Source organism: Perca fluviatilis, chromosome 22 (assembly GCF_010015445.1).
Source record: "Perca fluviatilis chromosome 22, GENO_Pfluv_1.0, whole genome shotgun sequence".
Taxonomy (NCBI): Eukaryota; Metazoa; Chordata; class Actinopteri; order Perciformes; family Percidae; genus Perca; species Perca fluviatilis.
The window spans coordinates 29,095,342-29,115,738 of NC_053133.1; the positions used below are offsets into that span (position 1 = coordinate 29,095,342).

The window sequence follows — 20,397 nt, forward strand, 5'->3', positions numbered from 1 at the left end:
AGTGTGACCTCAACTTTCACAAGATATTAATCTCAGCACAGTAAAGTAAAAAAAATGGTATCTGACCTTAGAGTCTGCAGTTGACAGTGTGGAATCTCCAGAAAACTACAAAGCTGCTTCATTTTGGAATTCTGCAACTCGTTTCCATCTAGCTCCAGCTCTCTCACATGGGAGGGGTTAAACTTCAGAGATGAGGCCAGAGAAGCACAGCTGATCTCTGACAAACTGCACCCCCGGAATCTGAATAAAGTGAATAAATTATACATAATTTAATACATTTATAATCAAATCAATGTGTTTAGGTTTCAAATGTGTAGCTTTCTACAGACATCAAAATGTCATCACAACATTCATAAAACTATTCATGTCAACACAGATTAATAACATGCTGCTGATCTCAGTCTCGCCTGTGATTAGAAGATCAATACTATGCTGATCCTTTTAACAGTTGTGCGTTCTGAAGACTCAATTTCAATGAGACAGCTAATTTGACAGCTGTAGCTAACCTAGCTAATGGCAGCTAATTACAATTAGCAGTTAGTTTTGCAACAAGTAACATTAGCCTAAAGCTAATTGTATCCGTCCAAATCTCATTAAAAGTCATCTCAGTATTGTCGTCAAACTGCCCTATTAGTTTTGACATCTTAATGACAAGTCCAAATGCTTACCCTTTACTTGAGGTCAAGGAAGAATATTCATGACACAAGTATAATGGTCTCATGACAGTAAATGTAAAAACCAACCACTTGATGACAACAAGTCTGTTGTGTCTGCCTAGAATATTTATGGCAGGCAAGTTGTCAAAACAACACAACAATGCAAACTTTGCATTTAAAGTGTCATAATTTACTGAATGGCACTTGAATGAATGAATTCAAAAAGACTCATGTTCATAACAGGTGTCATGTTATAGTTATGATGGTGTCATGTCAGTCTTTTGCACACCCCTTCAAATAGTGTTACCACTAGAGTTGGGTATCGTTTGGGTTTTTTCCGATACCGGTTCTAAAACGATACTTTTAAAACGGTGCCAGTGCCTAAACGGTGCCTGAACCAAAATATATATAATATATTTATAATGTATAGAAACGGAGAAACGGAGGGTTGCTGGTTCATGTCCCGATACAGACCAAAGTATGGTGGTGGACCGGTAGCTGGAGAGGTGCCAGTTGACCTCCTGGGTCTGCCAAGGTGCTCTTGAGCAAGGCACTGAACCCTCAACTGCTCTGGGTGCCTCTCCATGGGCAGCTCCCTCATTCTGACATCTCTCCATTAGTGCATGTAGAGGGACTGAGCATGTGTGTGTAATTTAGGACTGTGTGTAATGTCTAATAATAACAATAATAAATATCCCTTGCGGGATTAATAAAGTATAAATTATTATCTTATTTCTGCCCTGAGGACAGAGGAGGGATCATCGAGGTTATTATAGTTTGCATTTTTCATTAGTTTTTTATTTTCATTTCGTTGACTTTTTGTTTTCAAATTCAGTTTAGTTTTCAATTAGTTTTAAAAGCGAGTTTGATAGTTTAGTTTATTTTTGGAAAATTATTATTTTTAGTCTCTTTTGTAATATGGGTTGTTTGTCATACAATTTTAGAAATATGTATTCAACAATAACACCAGTAAATAAAATGAACATATATGATGAGCACAAATATGTAAAAAGTCTACACTACACGCCGCCGCAAGTGCAATATGTGTAAGTGCCAGGAAAAAAACTAAATAACCAGAATAAAGAAGACATACATGAACAGGTGTTTTGAACTTTGGTTCGAGTAAAGTGGCGAACTTTTTGAAGTCAAACGACTCACACAGTTGTGTAATCATCCCAGTATCAACACACATATTAACCCCCCCTTCCCCCGCTTTTGGAGTTCCTGCATATTTACTAACCAGCAGCTATTGGGTCGCCGGTGGAAGCCCGCCTATAGTGTTCTGTCATGCGGTTGTCTCGGTCATGCTGCCTGGCACTGTACCCATACATCCATGCACTTTACCCATACATATATGCCCTGTACCCTTACATGCATGCCCTGTACCCATACATCCATGCCCCGTACCCATACATCCATGCCCCGTACCCATACATACATGCCCTGTACCCATACATACATGCTCTGTACCCATACATACATGCCCTGTACCGGGATATGCTTCTGTTTCGGGGAAAGGGGGCTTTGCGTTCTCCTTTATCTTGTTAAGGTAAGCTAGTTTAGCCTCCTAGTGCACACTTCTCAAATGTACTTTCAAATTCGTGGGAACTTTCCCTTTAATAAATTGTCCACATATTTAACCACCTTCCTTGCTTTTATCTGACACACATACAGTGCAGGCCAAAAGTTTGGACACACCTTCTCATTCAATGTGTTTCTTTATTTTCATGACTATTTACATTGTAGATTCTCACTGAAGGTATCAAAACTATGAATGAACACATATGGAATTATGTACTTAACAAAAAAGTGTGAAATAACTGAAAACATGTCTTATATTTTAGATTCTTCAAAGTAGCCACCCTTTGCTTTTTTATTAATAATGGAAATAATTCCACTAATGAACCCTGACAAAGCACACCTGTGAAAGTAAAACCATTTCAGGTGACTACCTCATGAAGCTCATTGAGAGAACACCAAGGGTTTGGAGAGTTATTAAAAAAATGCATCCATTAGTGCATGTAGAGGGACTGAGCATGTGTGTGTAATTTAGGACTGTGTGTAATGTGTAATAAAAACAATAATAAATATCCCTTGCGGGATTAATAAAGTATAAATTGGACCAATTGCTTGGACCAATTCTATTCTCCCTATATATGCTTCCTCTAGGCAATATTATTAGAAAACACTCAATTAACTTTCACTGTTATGCGGATGACACCCAATTATACTTGTCAATCAAACCAGATGAAACCAGTCAGCTAGCTAAATTTCAAGCATGCATTAAGGATATAAAATCCTGGATGACCTATAATTTTCTGATGTTAAACCCTAACAAAACTGAAGTTATTGTACTGGGACCTAAACACCTCAGAACTTCATTATCTAAAGATATAGCTACTCTGGATGGTATTGCCCTGGCCTCCAGCACTACTGTTAGAAATGTAGGAGTTATCTTTGATCAGGATATATCCTTTAATGCCAATCTAAAACAAACCTCAAGAACAGCCTTTTTTCATCTTCGTAACATTGCCAAAATTAGGAATATCCTGTCTCAAAACGACGCTGAAAAACTAGTCCATGCATTTGTTACGTCTAGGCTGGACTACTGTAATTCCCTACTGTCAGGTTGCTCAAATAAGTCTCTTAAGACTCTCCAGCTGATCCAGAATGCTGCAGCGCGTGTTCTCACAAGAACTAAGAAAAGAGATCATATTTCTCCTGAATTAGCTTCTCTGCATTGGCTTCCTGTTGAATCCAGGATTGAGTTTAAAGTCCTTCTCTTGACCTACAAAGCTCTAAATGGTCTAGCACCATCATATCTAGAAGAGCTCCTAATACCCTATTGTCCCACTAGAGCACTGCGCTCCCAGAATGCAGAGTTACTGGTGGTACCTAGAGTCTCTAAAAGTAGAATGGGAGCCAGAGCCTTCAGTTATCAGGCTCCTCTCCTATGGAACCAGCTCCCGATCTGGGTTCGGGGGGCAGAAACTGTCACCTCATTCAAGAATGAACTTAAAACTCTCCTATTTGATAAAGCTTATAGTTAGGGAGTGAGGAGTTGCAGTGTTCACCTAACTGGCCCAACTGCTTCTCTTCAAAGTAGAGGGAGGCAGGCCAGCCAAGCCCGATCCGGCAGGGGGAGAGTTCTAAGCCCGAAAAAGCTACCTCTCCTTATGACCTGTCTCCCTTAGTTACCTGTTATAGTTACGCTGTTATAGTTCTAGACTGCCGGGGGACCTCCTTCCTTTGACCCACTGAGCTGCTCTCTCCTCTCCCTTCCTATTACTGTTACTATTACTATTACTATTTATGTGCAGCCCGTCCCAGAAATGCTTGGTACTAATCCTAGCTTCTGGGGAGTTTACTCCCCGGAGTCCTTATGCTTTTTCCCCCCAGCGTATTTCCTTGGAGAACGTTGGCACCAAGATCCTGGTTCCAGCTGTCGCCGTGGTCCTGCTGCACTCCCTGCTGAGCTCAGCGGTGCCCTGCAATGTCATGCTGCGTCCTGCTGAACCCTGCTGCTTCCTGCTGAACCCTGCAGCTTCCCGCTACATCCAGTCACTGTTCCATTATTAATGTGACTACTATCGCCACTGTTCATCACACCCCCAACCGGCTCGTCAGACACCGCCTACCAAGAGCCTGGGTCTGTCCGAGGTTTCTTCCCAAGAGGGAGTTTTTCCTCGCCACTGTCGCACTGCTTGCTCCTGAGGGAATTACTGTAATTGTTGGAATTGTTGGGGCTTTGTAAATTATAGAGTGTGGTCTAGACCTACTCTATCTGTAAAGTGTCTCGAGATAACTTATGTTATGATTTGATACTATAAATAAAATTGAATTGAATTGAATTAAATTATTATCTTATTTCTGTCTTGTCTACTTATGTCTTGACGGTAACTTTTTTTTTTAAAGTTGTCGTAGCTAATTTGTACAGCGATACAATCGTTTCAATAAGTTATGATGTGTAATGTGTTCCATTTTTAAATATATTCAATTGATCAATAAATTGTAAGTTCCGGACAACTTACTGAAGATTTCTTTATCTAGCGTTGAATTATATCTGCCAAAAGAGACTTTCCCCCAAAATAAATCCTCCAATAAAAGTTTTTAGGACATGCTGCTTAAAAATCCATTTGGTTACTTCTAATCTAAGGACCTCCTTTAGGGAAGTCCTTTTGTTGATGTCATATTGCTGATTCCGCTCTTATTTTTTCAGTGCGCATGCGCCGATGAGAGTGGCAGCCTTTTTCAGTAGCTCCATCTGTTATGTGTCTTTTTAGTCTTTTATACCTTTTTTTCCATTGCAAACTTTTTATATCTCTTTTATGCATCGCACAGATATCTGTATAACCTATGGATATGGCTATTAGTAGTCTTCAACACAGCAGTAAGAACCTAATTTACTCAAGGGAAGAACTGCTTTAACTGAGGACAATGGGACACGCCGGACATGCTTGCACGTTTCACTCGATCCTGGAGGAACTAAGGCGACAATACCGAGGATGCAGAGCTAGAGCTAAAAAGCTTCAATACCACACAAAGGGGGATGGGAGAAATTGACTTTTCAGCATGAGCCTGTCTCTCTCAACCCCTACCATTATATCACTTTGTCTGCTGTACAACTGTCTTATAGGCTCTATTAGCCCTCCTACACACTCTGGGCAATGGTCATAACATCTACATCTTATAACTTAATCCCTATTATATTATATATTGTTCTTATTCATAGCCAGTTAATATTTCATAGTTACTATTTATTAATAATCTATTGCACTGAGAACCTTGGGATTTCTCTCTGGCAGAAACAAGACATGACCGGTCTATACCACAAAGGAACACATAATATGCTTGCCCCTAATTTAATTTTAAACCAGATTTTATCACATTGAGTGAAGTTCTATTTGATTATGACTTACAGTCCAGGCCAAAAGTTTGGGCACACCTTCTCATTCAATGCGTTTCCTATTTACATTGTAGATTCTCACTGAAGGCATCAAAACTATGAATGAACACATATGGAATTATGTACTTAACAAAAAAGTGTGAAATAACTGAAAACATGTCTTATATTTTAGATGAGACTGCAATTTGCACGAGCTCACCAAAATTGGACAGTTGAAGACTGTAAAAATGTTGCCTGGTCTGATGAGTCTTGATTTCTGTTGAGACATTCAGATGGTAGAGTCAGAATTTGGCGTGAACAGAACGAGAACATGGATCGGTCATGCCTTGTTACCACTGGGCAGGCTGGTGGTGTAATGGTGTGGGGGATGTTTTCTTGGCACACTTTAGGCCCCTTAGTACCAATTGGGCATTGTTTAAATGCCACAGCCTACCTGAGCATTGTTTCTGACCATGTCCATCCCTTTATGACCACCATGTACCCATCCTCTGATGGCTACTTCCATTAGTCTTTTTTGTAATATGGGTTGTTTGTCATACAATTTTAGAAATATGTATTCAACAATAACACCAGTAAATAAAATGAACATATATGATGAGCACAAATATGTAAAAAGTCTACACTACACGCCGCCGCAAGTGCAATATGTCATCCCAGTATCAACACACATATTAACCCCCCCTTCCCCCGCTTTTGGAGTTCCTGCATATTTACTAACCAGCAGCTATTGGGTCGCCGGTGGAAGCCCGCCTATAGTGTTCTGTCATGCGGTTGTCTCTGTCATGCTGCCTGGCGCTGTACCCATACATCCATGCACTTTACCCATACATATATGCCCTGTACCCTTACATGCATGCCCTGTACCCATACATCCATGCCCCGTACCCATACATACATGCCCTGTACCCATACATACATGCTCTGTACCCATACATACATGCCCTGTACCCATACATACATGCTCTGTACCCATACATCCATGCCCCGTACCCATACATACATGCCCTGTACCCATACATACATGTCCTGTACCCATACATACATGCCCTGTACCCATACATCCATGCCCCGTACCCATACATACATGCCCTGTACCCATACATACATGCCCTGTACCCATACATACATGCTCTGTACCCATACATACATGCCCTGTACCGGGATATGCTTCTGTTTCGGGGAAAGGGGGCTTTGCGTTCTCCTTTATCTTGTTAAGGTAAGCTAGTTTAGCCTCCTAGTGCACACTTCTCAAATGTACTTTCAAATTCGTGGGAACTTTCCCTTTAATAAATTGTCCACATATTTAACCACCTTCCTTGGTTTTATCTGACACACATACAGTGCAGGCCAAAAGTTTGGACACACCTTCTCATTCAATGTGTTTCTTTATTTTCATGACTATTTACATTGTAGATTCTCACTGAAGGCATCAAAACTATGAATGAACACATATGGAATTATGTACTTAACAAAAAAGTGTGAAATAACTGAAAACATGTCTTATATTTTAGATGAGACTGCAATTTGCACGAGCTCACCAAAATTGGACAGTTGAAGACTGTAAAAATGTTGCCTGGTCTGATGAGTCTTGATTTCTGTTGAGACATTCAGATGGTAGAGTCAGAATTTGGCGTGAACAGAACGAGAACATGGATCGGTCATGCCTTGTTACCACTGGGCAGGCTGGTGGTGTAATGGTGTGGGGGATGTTTTCTTGGCACACTTTAGGCCCCTTAGTACCAATTGGGCATTGTTTAAATGCCACAGCCTACCTGAGCATTGTTTCTGACCATGTCCATCCCTTTATGACCACCATGGACCCATCCTCTGATGGCTACTTCCAGCAGGATAATGCACCATGTCACAACGCTCGAATCATTTCAAATTGGTTTCTTGAACATGATAATGAGTTCACTGTACTAAAATGGCCCTCAAAGTCACCAGATCTCAACCAAATAGAACATCTTTGGAATGTGGTGGAACGGGAGCTTCGTGCCCTGGATGTGCATCCCACAAATCTCCATCAACTGCAAGATGCTGACCTCTCAATATGGGCCAACATTTCTAAAGAATGCTTCTAGCACCTTGTTGAATTAATGCCACCAAGAATTAAGGCAGTTCTGAAGGCGAAAGGGGGTCAAACACGGTATTAGTATAGTGTTCCTAATAATCCTTTAGTTGAGTGTATAGTCAAAAACAAAACGTTAGTTTCAGTAAAGTTAGTAGCAGTTCTCTTACTTTGTGCCTGAGGGTCCAGGTTCATTACTGAAGACTTCAGGAAGACCTTTGGACCGGTCACTCTTCGTAGACTGACAGTCAGATCCTTCAGACTCTGCTCCGTCCTCCTCTTCCTCGACATCACTCATCTTCTGATCCGGAGTCAGTCTGAGAGGTCAAAACAGTAAGACAGACTGTGAGCTCACAACATTTACAAAACAACAAGATTGAACAATGTAAGACAGATAATATTCTGATTCTGCATTTATAGTCATCACATTTTAGTGCTTTCAAGTCTGCAACATGTTCCTGATATCCCAGCATGCATTGAATTAACACCTTATAATGCAGAAAGTACACAAATGACAAATCCGGCACAAGTCTTTCTAAACTATCTTTTTGATAAACTGTCTGTACACTTACAAAGTTCTTAATGCTTCGGTTTACATGAACATAGAAATAGCGATTTCATTTTACCTTCACATGCCCCGACAACTAGCGCTATAAGCTAATTAGCGGTTTGCGCTAAAACTGGTCACATTCGATTAGCATGAAAACATATCCCAGAGAACGGTCAAACTCTGTACACGTGTTATTAACCCCTAGCTTCATTTTGCACTGGATTTGTCCTTTAAGTAAAGGAACTGGACTTTGGGGTCAAGCCCCCCCCCCTTGTTCGTTCTTGACCTTCAGGAACAATATATGGTGTAGAATATAAATTTGTTAGTAGCAGTTCTCTTACTTTGTGTCTGAGGGTCCAGGTTCTTTACTGAAGTCTTCAGGAAGACCTTTGGACCAGTCACTCTTCGTAGACTGACAGTCAGATCCTTCAGACTCTACTCTCTCCTCCTCTACCTCGACATCACTCATCTTCTGATCTGGAGTCAGTCTGAGAGGTAGAACAGTAAGACAGACTGTGAGCTCACAACATTTACAAAACAACAAGATTGAACAACGTAAGACAGATCATATTCTGATTCTGCATTTAGAGTCATCCTTTTTTAGAGCTTTCAAGTCTGCAACATGTTCCTGATATCCCAGCAAGCATTGAATTAACCTAATAATGCAGAAAGTACACAAAAGCCTAAAAACAAATTATCTTAAAGACTGAAAAAGAGCGGGGCTGAGCTCCTAGGCATGCAGGTGCAGAGCTGAGGTGCCAGTTTTCTATATTTCAATCAGGAGAGAATTCTTTGCAATTATGAACATATTTATTGTACATACAACATGTAAATGTACGAGTCTCTGGAGATTGGACTCCATCGAACCCAAATATCCTAAAGGGTTTAAGGAACCCAAACAAATCCCCTGATGGAGTCCAGACACTGGTGGTGGAGAATAAATAGAGGGACCATCAACAGCCAAGCCGAGATGCAACCCAGGTCCGCGGTGACCACCGGTGGCAGAAGGGGAGGAGGCGGACGCCTCTATTTCCTGAAACGACAACTGCCAACCGTGGAAGAGAGAGCAGATTTAAAGCAGGGTATCAAGCTGTGATAGGCTCGTCGACAAATGGCGACCCTGATTGGTTTAACTAACAACAACACAGCTGTTCTGATTACTACTGACAAGTGCGCGTACGGGAAACAGCTTATCATTATGAGTGATGGAAAAGTGAATGAAGTCTTCCTTTAAGAATTTACGCTGAGCTTCATTTCAATCAGGAGAGACTTCTTTGCAATTATGAACATATTTATTGTACATACAACATGTAAATATGCGAGTCTCTGGAGATTGGACTCCATCGAACCCAAATATCCTAAAGGGTTTAAGGAACCCAAACAAATCCCCAAAAAGGACAATTAGTGAGAAAACTAGTTGGCGCATACATACCCTCATGAGCCGCAGGACTCTGCAGACGAACGAGAAAGCAAAGTTGACATAAAAGTACAATAACTAGCCTACCAAAAGCAGAAAGATTACTGCCCACACCATGAAAATAAAAATTTCCGGCCACCGCCTAATCAAATTAAAACTCGGCACTCGCCGGTGTAAGCAAAACAAAACCTCGGCATACGACCGGGCAAAATAAATATGAAATAAAATAATTCGGTGCCCACCGGATACAAACCAAACCTCGGCATCACCCCGGCGCGAATAGTAAACCATGGATCTTGCCCATCCACAGCAATAGACCTGTGAAAATAAATGCAAAATAAGAAAGGCAAATAAAAGACGGCGACAGCCGTAACCACCAAACTTCGGCAACTGCCGGAGCAAAACCAAACCTCAGCCACGCCGGGCGGCGGAACATAAGAAAGGCAAATAAAAATCTGCCACGGGAACAGTGGCGAACTAAAAGCAAAATAAGAAAGGCAAATAAAATCGGCAATGGGAAGGGGAAAAATAAGAAAGGCAAAATAATAAATGTAACTACAGATGTAACGAAGGCACACAGCCGTTTACAACATCATGCAATAACAGGCACCAAGCCGGTTCAAGAGCCACGCATAGGCTATTATGCCTGAAGCCTGATGCACTACGGCCGATGCAGGTATAAGCAGCTTGACAGCGCATGATGCGATTACAATGGATAAGACTGACAGAAGCCCACAAAATACACCACCACCAGTTATATGCAAGCATACCCACCATTATGGTTTCAGGGATCTCTGGTTCCGAGAACGTTATCGACATCCGGACGGATGTAGGATGCGTAGGCAGAGGATGACCATCGTCCCAGTTGTTGCAGAGACGTCCTCGACATGCCCTGATTAGCCGCCGTAGTAGCAGCTCCTATTCTAAATGAATGCCCAGAATAATGCTGGGTGGACATCTTAGCTTTGAGGAGGACTGCATTCAACTGCTGATTAAACCAACATCTATGCATAGGGAAGAACCCAGGAATCAGAAAGAGTGGAGCGAGGGAATCAGTGCGTGGTCTAAGTGACAAATAACTAATCATAGATTTGAATGGACAGAACTGTGAGTCTGTGCGAGCAACCACAATAGAACAGGCGCCACCTCTTTTAGAATGCTTAAGTTTCAAGCAATAATGACTAGCATGAAATACCAGATCAGAGAATGTAATATCTCTACTGGAGTTGAATGATTTTGACTGCGTAGTGAATTCCCCGCACCTAAGGAAAGCATAGAAAGCAACCATAAACACAGCCTCAAGTAACATGTCAGTATACGCGGAAAATACCCCCTGCCTAAGAACACCCACCAATTTATGCAATATACCCAAAGTAATAGGTTGCCTATGGTCGGGGGAAGAAGGGTGAGCTTTATTGATACCCTTCAAAATTAGTTTAACAGCCGGTAGAAAATAAGCTAGGAAACGATGGATCATAACACCTGATATTAAATTGGATGCCGGCCAGTAACCCCCTCGTATATTGGGGTTTAAAGTGCCGAGTATCAGTACAATAACAAATAAAAGCACAAACACTAGTAAGGAGAACAGGTTTAAGGGGGACACCAATAGACACACAGAATAAAGCAAAAGTACACCACGCACAAATCATATGTTTTCAGAGTAGACACAGCTAAGCCTTTCCTCATATACTCCTAGCCGCTACTAAATAAGCATCACAGGGATTAGGAATCAATACACTGCTAGCTCCGGTGAGACGGTAGCACTACTGGTACAGGCCAGGCTGCCGGGCAGAGGCTCCAAAAGGTCTGAAAATGAAAGCGAGACAAAGCATCAGCCACAGAGTTATGATGTCCCGGAACGTGGCGAGCAGTAATAATAAAAATGGCGTGACAGACGACCAGGTGATGCCCCTCATCAGAGGCATTATCTGACAACATGTTGAGCGCCCCTCTATTAATAATGTCAACCACACTCTGATTATCACACAGGACTGAAATCCTCTTCCGTGTCCACAGACCGCCCCAGACGCGGCAAGCTATAGCAATCGGGTAAATCTCATATAGAGCAATGGAATCCGCCGGGGAAAAGTGGGAGGCCAGTGGCCAGCAAACACACTTGCCAAAAAAATACCCCCAAACCCCTTGGAAGGGCAGCATCCGTGTAAAACCTCAACGAATCAGAAGAATATACTACGTCGTCGTAGAAAAACGAAATGCCATTCCAGTCATCCAGAAACGCAAATCAGACCGGCACCCGTCATCCAGGGACAACACATCATGCAACCCAGGCACCGAAGATGTCAAATCCAGCAACCGGGATATAAAAGAGCGCCCCTGCGGAATAACGCGCATAGCGAAATTCAAATGCCCCAGCAATGAGAGCAACCGCCGCTTAGTAACAAGACACTCAGGCACAAAGGACGCAAGCAATGCGCCGAATGCGTTCCAACTTCTCACCCGGAAGGGACGCTTCCATGCGCGCCGCAGTGAAGTATGCAAACCAACCGCGTAACCGGACCAACAGTCTTAGCCTCAGACAGAGGGACACCGAGGGAAAGAAAACACCGTCTCAATTTGCCCAATGACCCAACACTATCCCCAGGGGGGTCAACGAGAAGAAAATCATCCAGCAAATGAATCACCGCTGGAACCCCAACCCTGTTAAGCAGGATCCAGCAAAGTGCCTCGGAAACATGATTAAAAATACACGGGCTGCTCCGGCACCCGAACGTCAGACGCACACCAAAATAGTATTTGGAATCCCACCTGACGCCCAAAAAAGAGGCCACTCGCGAAGGATGTATAGGGACTATCTTAAAGGCATCAGTAATGTCAGCCTTGGAGAGCCAGGTGCGCCCCCCCCCGCAACTTAATAAGTTTAACAGCATCATCAACAGTGGCATAATGAAGGGAGAAAGGGACCCGTGGAATGAGACTATTGATACTTAACACGGCCCGCAGCGCGCTGACGAGATCAAATATAAGGCGCTTCTTCCCAGAATATTTCCCAGTCGCAACACCCAAAGGACTAGTGCGAAACACCGAAAAGGGAAAGGAATCAAAACGGCCCCACTATATACCCTTTGCTAACCTCAGAGCGCAACCAACCTAGCCACCGTATCAGGGGTCAGAAACAGCGAAAGAAGATTCTTCGCCAGATATGTAACCTCCGGATCGGCGAGACGCTCCCACCGAAACCCTTGGGAAAGCCCAGACAGCAGATGATCGACAAACACAGAATTAGGATGACTAGACGGTTCAGATGCCAACAACACGTAAATTTAATGGGGTAGAGGGATGGAGCTTCAATATGTCTAGGAACCAGTTTGAGGTTGACCCTGGGGCTTCCGGCGGCGGCGCCGTGGGCGAACCGACCTGGGATGTGCATCCCGACAATCGCTGCAGATGTGAAGAAAACAGCATGCTCCAGACACAGCAGTGGAAACCGCAGAACGCCCCGCGGTGCGACTGGGCCGGGCCGGTTGGCTGCCCCACACCCCAGGGCAAAGCGAGAAGCAACATGTCCCACAGCCCCGCAGTGAGAACACATAATAGCTTGACCCCCCCCCACCACCATAACCAGGATCTCAGTGTCCAGAATTGACCAGTCCAGGCGAACGTTGGCACGGGCAATATGGCGGCAGCTTTCCCGGAAAAAGCTCTATGGTACTGCCAAAAATAGTTCCGCCGTACCTCAGGAACAAATCGCCCACCAACGCCAGGTACGAATCAACTCCACCCCTCCGGTTGGGTACGGAACAAATAACGTCCCGAAATATACCAAAGCGCCACCACAAACTGCCCAAAGGAAAGATCCTTGTTCAGCCGAGGGTCAGCGGACTTAACCACCGCCGAAAACCCCATCCCCCGCCACCAGAGACTTATCACACTCCGGGGCGGCAAAATAAGACTCACCAGATTAACATCACGGCCCTGCAGAATTTTAGAGCGCAGCCTACTGGAAATATTAGCTGACACAGGGATGTAAGGCGCCTACCTAGGGAAAGAGATGGTACAGCAGTGGCCAAGGAATGACAATGTTCCACCGGAAGGAGAAGGCACCGGCTGAACACCGACCACCGCTGGCACAGACAGGGGAAGCCAGAGCGATTAGTAATAGTACCAGAACCGCCGCCACCCGCCATGCTCTCCACAGCCCGCATCCTAGCCTCCATGGCTTGCATCGAGCGGCGAGGGACTGCAGTGACGCGGGGATGAGGCCGGAATCCGAGGAGCCCCGGAACAGCGTATCAGCCGGGCTGGCTGAGTGCCCCCGCTCTCCTCTTCGCGGGGGCCCTGGCGATGCGGATCCGCCTTCTTGGTCCGTTTCCGACCACGACCACTGGCAACCGGCGGGGCCACAGACGGGGCTGGCGACAGGCAGTCGGCAAGAGTAGCCAGCTCCGAAGCTCTGGTGAAAGCACGCCGAGCCGCCAACGGACGCTCAATCCCGAGCCGAAGACATCCGGTCAGCCTCCCCGAAGTGAACCAGAGGCGGTCAGTCTAGAGCTCCGACGCACGCCGTCCGGAGACCCCGGTGGAAGCCTCCCGCGTCCAAACACCCGCCAGGACCATCCGACCCCGGATCCAACTCAGAATCGACATAGCAGCCACAAAAGCACAAAAGGACAGCGTAAACAGGAATGCCATGCAACCGGTCAGGAAGCACGCGCGCTCTCTTTTCCTGAAACGACAACTGCCAACCGTGGAAGAGAGAGCAGATTTAAAGCAGGGTATCAAGCTGTGATAGGCTCGTCGACAAATGGTCGACCCTGATTGGTTTAACTAACAACAACACAGCTGTTCTGATTACTACTGACAAGTGACGTACCGTGAAACAGCTTATCATTATGAGTGATGGAAAAGTGAATGAAGTCTTCCTTTAAGAATTTACGCTGAGCTTCATATGGTCATGTGCTCCAAGTAGGTGCTACTGCAGTGTTTATGTTAGATACACTGCTGCATGAAGCTACACGCTTCAGGGAAAAGATGTAACCTTGGTTGCAAATAGTTCAGGTCACATTCCTGCTGGAACATGTTGGGTTATGTAGTTTTGGATTAAGTCTTTAATTTTTGATGGAACAAAGTGCCGCTGTGTGCGCAGCCGCAAGGCGGACTGCAACAAACTGAATGAATGGGGGTGGGTGGTGGGGGTGAATGACTGAACAACACAAAGCACAGCAAACGATCCCTTTGGAGTCTGACCTTCTCAGCGTCACCTTTCCCTTTTTTTTTTTGGCTTTCCATCATTAGACTCACAACCTGTCTGTTAACGTTACCGATAGCCTTCCAACGCATGCGAGAAAAAAAAAATGTGTTTCGATTCACCAACTGCTAATAAACTTTAATATGCAAGCAAAAACATTAGCAGATGAAAGTGAAAATGAGTCATATAAATAAGTTGGTATCAGTTCTCTTACTTTGTGTCTGAGGGTCCAGATTCATCACTGAAGTCTGGAGGTAGATCTATGGACCGGTCACTCTTCACTGACTGACAGCTAGATACTACAGACTTTAGTGCATACTCCTCTTCCTCCAAATCACTCATCTTCTGATCTGAAGTTAGTCTGAGAGGTAAAACAGGAACACTGACTGTGAACACACACACAACACACAAACACACACCTTGTGAGGGAATCCTTGATATAATGCATTCCCTAACCCCTTCTTTACCATACCCCACACGCGCAGGCTCAAGACTTTTTTTGTTTAAAAAAAAGAGGATCTTACACTTACAGAAAGGTCGACCTCCTTAATGTTGTCAGACACTCAAAATAATAATCTGAGTCTGTCAGCAGCAAAATGAGCACTTTATGAAGGTAAATACAAGATGGACAATTGTCCCATCAACTTAACATTGTAGTTTGTTTCGCCGTTGCCGACTGCAGCAATCTCGTTTAATCTCCTAGTATCTAGTGTCCAACTTTGGGCCAAAATTATAATGTATTCTCATGTAAACTATTTATGTCAGCACAGACATTTTTGTAAATTGTTTAAGCCAGTGTATCCCACCATAATGGTTATTATATTGCAATATTCCAGACAATCCCATATATACACCACTTACAAATATTAATATATATTTCTACTGGTATGCTTCCTAGTGACATTAATGAAAAACATTTGAAGAAAAAACTATTCCACCTGTGTGTGCAAATAGTTCAGGCTACAGCACAAATATTTCCATTCATAGATAAGAATAATCAAGTCTAACCTCAGAATTTCTTTTCAAAGTGCACCAGACTGATGCATTTAAATGTTAAAATAGACAACATTTTTTTACACGGGGAGCATGCCCATGGACCCCACCTAGGGGGGCTTGTGCCCCAGTGCAACTCTAGGTCTAGTGTACCCGTTTTACAGTTTTACAAAGATAAAAACATTACCTGTTTTGGAGGTATTTACGCTTCTGAGCTTAAAATTAACACTCACACTGCCTCAGCCTTCAGTTTCCTCGCCCTGCTCTGTAGACTGAAATAGTATTTTGGGCGGGCCAGTACAAAAGTGAGTGGGCCATTTTCAAATAGACCTAGAAGTAGCAAAAAAAGACAAACTGAATTTTTTTTTACCTTCCAACATATACTGCATTACAACGGCAATAGCAGTACTGTCTACAACATGCTCAACAAACAAAGCTCATTCTAAAAAGTTTGTACACAACAATATAGATTGTCGATTTTCACCTCTTCAGGCTGAAATATATTTGCACAGGCAGAACCAGCAGCATTGGCTCTGCACAGCACTATTACAAAATGAACCATTTTATTCCATAAAGCGGCAACTAATCATGAACGCACACAGCAGAGAAGGTGTTTACATACTGCATGACATGGAATAGTTTACATCAGACAGAACTTGCACATGGAACATATCATTTGTGCATTCATAACAGCATTGTAGCTTCAGGACTATACGGTCAGATCATGAGCAGCGAATGTGCTACCAGCAGTAAAAGAAAATCAAAGAATGAAAACTTCCAGCCAAGCTGTTTGAATTATGAAAGATATAATGAAAAGTGGCCAGCAAGGCGCCAAATCTTAGACAGTGTATCTAGTCCACGGCAGCGACAGGATCAAAGAAAACTAAAAACTACGTCACAGATAAGTTACCTTCTTATTTAATGTGGGCAAAACACAAACGCATTTCAGCTAGAAGCCATCACCAGTGTTCACGATTTCTTACCAAATAGGAAGGTTACTTAAATAATAACGCAAGAAGCATGAAACCCGTTTTACTTAATGTTACCTCTATGAGAGCCAGCACTCAAACACACTCCTCTCTCTCTGATCAGCTCCGCTGGGGAAATGTTTGAACACGCTGCAGAAAAGCTTGTCCTCATTTACACTGGATTCCGTCCGGGGGCGGACGGGACAAAAATTCAGATCTGGCACTGTAGCCACAACAGCCCACATTAGGCTACCACGCCCACGCAGCCCCACCCACGGACACGTGCATTCACTATAACATTTTTTTATACAGATGGTGAAATAATATAAGCAATACCTTATGGAACAGATTTTTAAAGGTAACTGGCAAACAATGCTTACTACTTTTTAAAGAGCACACGTTTATGAACAATTTACACATACTGTCGGTTTATGCTGTTACTGTCATTTTCTAAAGTATGTTTTTCTCTGTTTTAACTGAGGCTGTCTGTGATTCTACTTCAGGGTTTTTACTCGTTCAGAATTGCCCTTTGGGGAAAACATAAAGCAGGGGGGAGGGAGGGGGGTTTGGGAGTCCTCCCCCCTGGCAATTTTAAGGGTAAAAGACTTCAATTCCTGCATTCTGATATATTTTTAGGCACCAATTTATGGTAAAAATGTATATATTTATGGCAAGGAAATCACACAATTCTGGTGGCAGGTAACAATTCAAAATATAATGGAGTATTATATTCAGTAGTCCAGTAAGGGGGCTTTGACATCTGGGACATGGGCCGGATACGACAACACTTGACCCCCAAGGTCCAGTTGTTGAAATTAGCATGAACAGGGCTTCATGGTTTTGCTCCCAAGTTGAAAAATTTAGGATTGACTTACAGAGGCTTCTAGCCTGGTTGACACCAGAGCCTTCTCTGCTGTAACTGAGAGGGGGGGGGGGGGTCTGGGAAAGCTTCATTGACAGTTCATTTCCAAAGGGTAGATAAGAGGACCCAAATGCAGGTAGAGGCAGGCAGGCAGGAGATGGTTTGAACTCAGGAATTTAATATAAAAAACCCCGGCAGTACAAAGACTGGAAACCTCACAAAGTCATGCACAAACTGACGGGAAAAACACAGGCAGGAACAAGACACAAGACGATCTGACAAGACACAAAGGCATTCACAGAGGTTAAATACATGAGATAGGAATCAAACAAGGAACAGGTGGTAACATCAGGTAAAACACATTAGGAATGACTGAGTAATCAAAAAGGGCGGGACAACACAGGAAGTAGAACCAGACGAGACAACACAGAAAACCAGACTTTCACAATAAAACAGGAAACAAACCAGAATACACAATACAAACAAGACAGGAACAGAACAAAATACAAGGCACAACGCCAAACCATAACACTGGTGAATGTAAACAAAAAGCTGCTCACCGTCGCTGCGCTATCGTCGTCGCGTAAAGCCCGCCTCACCACTTGTGATTGGTGTAAAGCCCGCCTCAGCTGTTGTGATTGGTGCCTCGATTTTGGTGACATTGGAAATGGGCTTGAATGGGCTCTTGGCCAGACTGACTTGCAGAGCAAATCTCAAATTTGCCTGAAGTCCGTCAGGGTTTACCCAGGCTAATAGGCTACTGCTTTTACTTTTAAATTGTACAATAACACAATCATGTTACGTCACTCGGAGAGTCCTGGCATCCGGTTGTCGGCGAACCCGTTCAGGCTTCGTGTTTCCGGCTCCGCTTCGCCGTTGCACTTAACCTTGCATACTCCTGCCAAAATGAGCAACCCAATGTATGCATGGAGGTCTGTCACATCCACATCTTTCCAACTGTCCCCATACACAGGACTTCCCTCTAAATTTGTCATCTCAAGTATATCTTTTTCAACTGATGGTGTCATGGAAAGCTCAAATGCTGATTTTATGTCGTGGACATGGCTGACAGCATATCTGGGGGGTTTCTGGAATCATTTTCATCACATTAGCAGCACTAAGTCTACCCTGTCGTTCAAGTGGGGAGAGGGACCATAATAATCCATATAAAAAATCCATTTTTGGAAGGTAACGTGTCTGCTGGTGGTGGAAGGGTCAACCCCAAGAGTCTCATTGTCTTCCGAGGAGGATGCCTCATAATTAGGGTCCTCCTCAACATTATCCTCAGTCTCGGACACATTCTCCTCTATGTCACTTTCAGTGTCAAAGAGCTGTGACAAAACTTCACTGACAGAAAACCTTTTCTTGCAGGCCATTTTCAAATGAGAGTGAGTGTACAGAGAGAGCACATCGAGCACCAATAGAAATGGTTTAGAAGGCTGTGGTGCCTGGGTGTGAGCTTTTATGTTTGCCCCTCCCCTGTGTATCATGTGATACAAACCATCCCTGCGAGAACCATATTTTCTCTCCCTCAGAGCGCGGGAACAATTATTTTCTCTCTCTGAGAGTGCGGGAACCATATTGTTCCCTCCCTCAGAGTGCGGGAACAATATTTCCCTCCCACACAGAGGATGGGTGCGTGTGTGGGGGGAAGGGAATTGAAGATTGTGAAATTGCAACAACCTGCATGTGAAAGTGACCTCAATATCAGCAAAAGACAATCTCAGCAAATTTGTGTAAAATGTTCATATTTTCTATGTTTTTTTACAGCTAAAACAGCCTGGGGTCAAATTGTATGAAGGTAAATATGGTGCAAAACGTGAGAGCTTGTAGAATACAATGTGAGAACTTGCAGAACAAAAAAATTTAACTTGTATGTTAAAATTTGCACTTGTAAAATAAAAATTTGCACTTGTAAAATAAAAATTTGCACTTGTAAAATAAAAATTTGCACTTGTAAAATAAAATGTGCACTTGTAAAATAAAAATTTGCACTTGTAAAATAAAAATTTGCACTTGTAAAAATTATTCACATTTGAAGTCACAAAGAAAAAACATGAGAGCTTGTAAAAAAATCTGAACTTGTAAATTGGAATTTGCACTTGTAGAAAAAATATTCACAAATGTGTAGATTGATATTTGCATGAACACAATGACAGCTGCAAACTTGTAATGCAACATTTACTCATGTACTTTTTTTTTCTCCAGGTTGATTTTCCATCACAACCACAACTCAGTGATTACAACCTCTCGAATCTGTCACTGTCCGCTCTCTCGCATCACCAAGAGGCGAATCTCGCCTCGACTTTGCAACACTTGTTGCGATACATTTGGTGCAAAACTAATTTGTACCTGTGGACAGGCTGTGGAGCTCTGATCCAACAGAACGGGGAAAGCAGGGTTTCTATCGCCAGATGAGGGACAACTCTGTCCGGCTTATTTAGCTATGTCGCATGGAAGCCTGGTTGAATAGCAAGCTAGCGTTAGCTAACTAACCAACCAGCCTGATTCTAAATAAATACCTTTTAATTATCTTAACACTTTTAACAGTCAAACTGAAACACTGGCGGTGAGCTCCAGGTCCTGCAGACGGACCGTCACCAGCGGGTATCGGCCAGCGGAGCAACATCGCTATTATTGCCAGAAAGCCGCTGCCGACCACGACCTGCAGTGGAGGCTCCAGCGGGACACGGAGAGCCCCGCGCCCCGGTAGCAGCTCACCGCTAGTGTTGGTGGAATAGCAAGCTAGCGTTAGCTAACTAACCAGC

The 20,397-nt window shown here is 43.5% G+C and overlaps 1 protein-coding gene across 1 annotated transcript in view; it reads right to left on the reverse strand.

The window, feature by feature from the left end:
* LOC120552600 (NACHT, LRR and PYD domains-containing protein 1-like) overlaps nt 1-16,952 on the reverse strand; it is a 735,215-nt gene extending 718,263 nt beyond the window's left edge. Inside the window, 4 exon segments of the mRNA XM_039790787.1 lie at nt 8,522-8,668; nt 15,021-15,167; nt 16,033-16,129; nt 16,846-16,952. Of these exon segments, the coding sequence (XP_039646721.1) occupies nt 8,522-8,668; nt 15,021-15,167; nt 16,033-16,129; nt 16,846-16,939 (485 nt within the window). The 5' untranslated portion in view covers nt 16,940-16,952.
* Between the last annotated feature and the right edge of the window lie 3,445 nt (nt 16,953-20,397).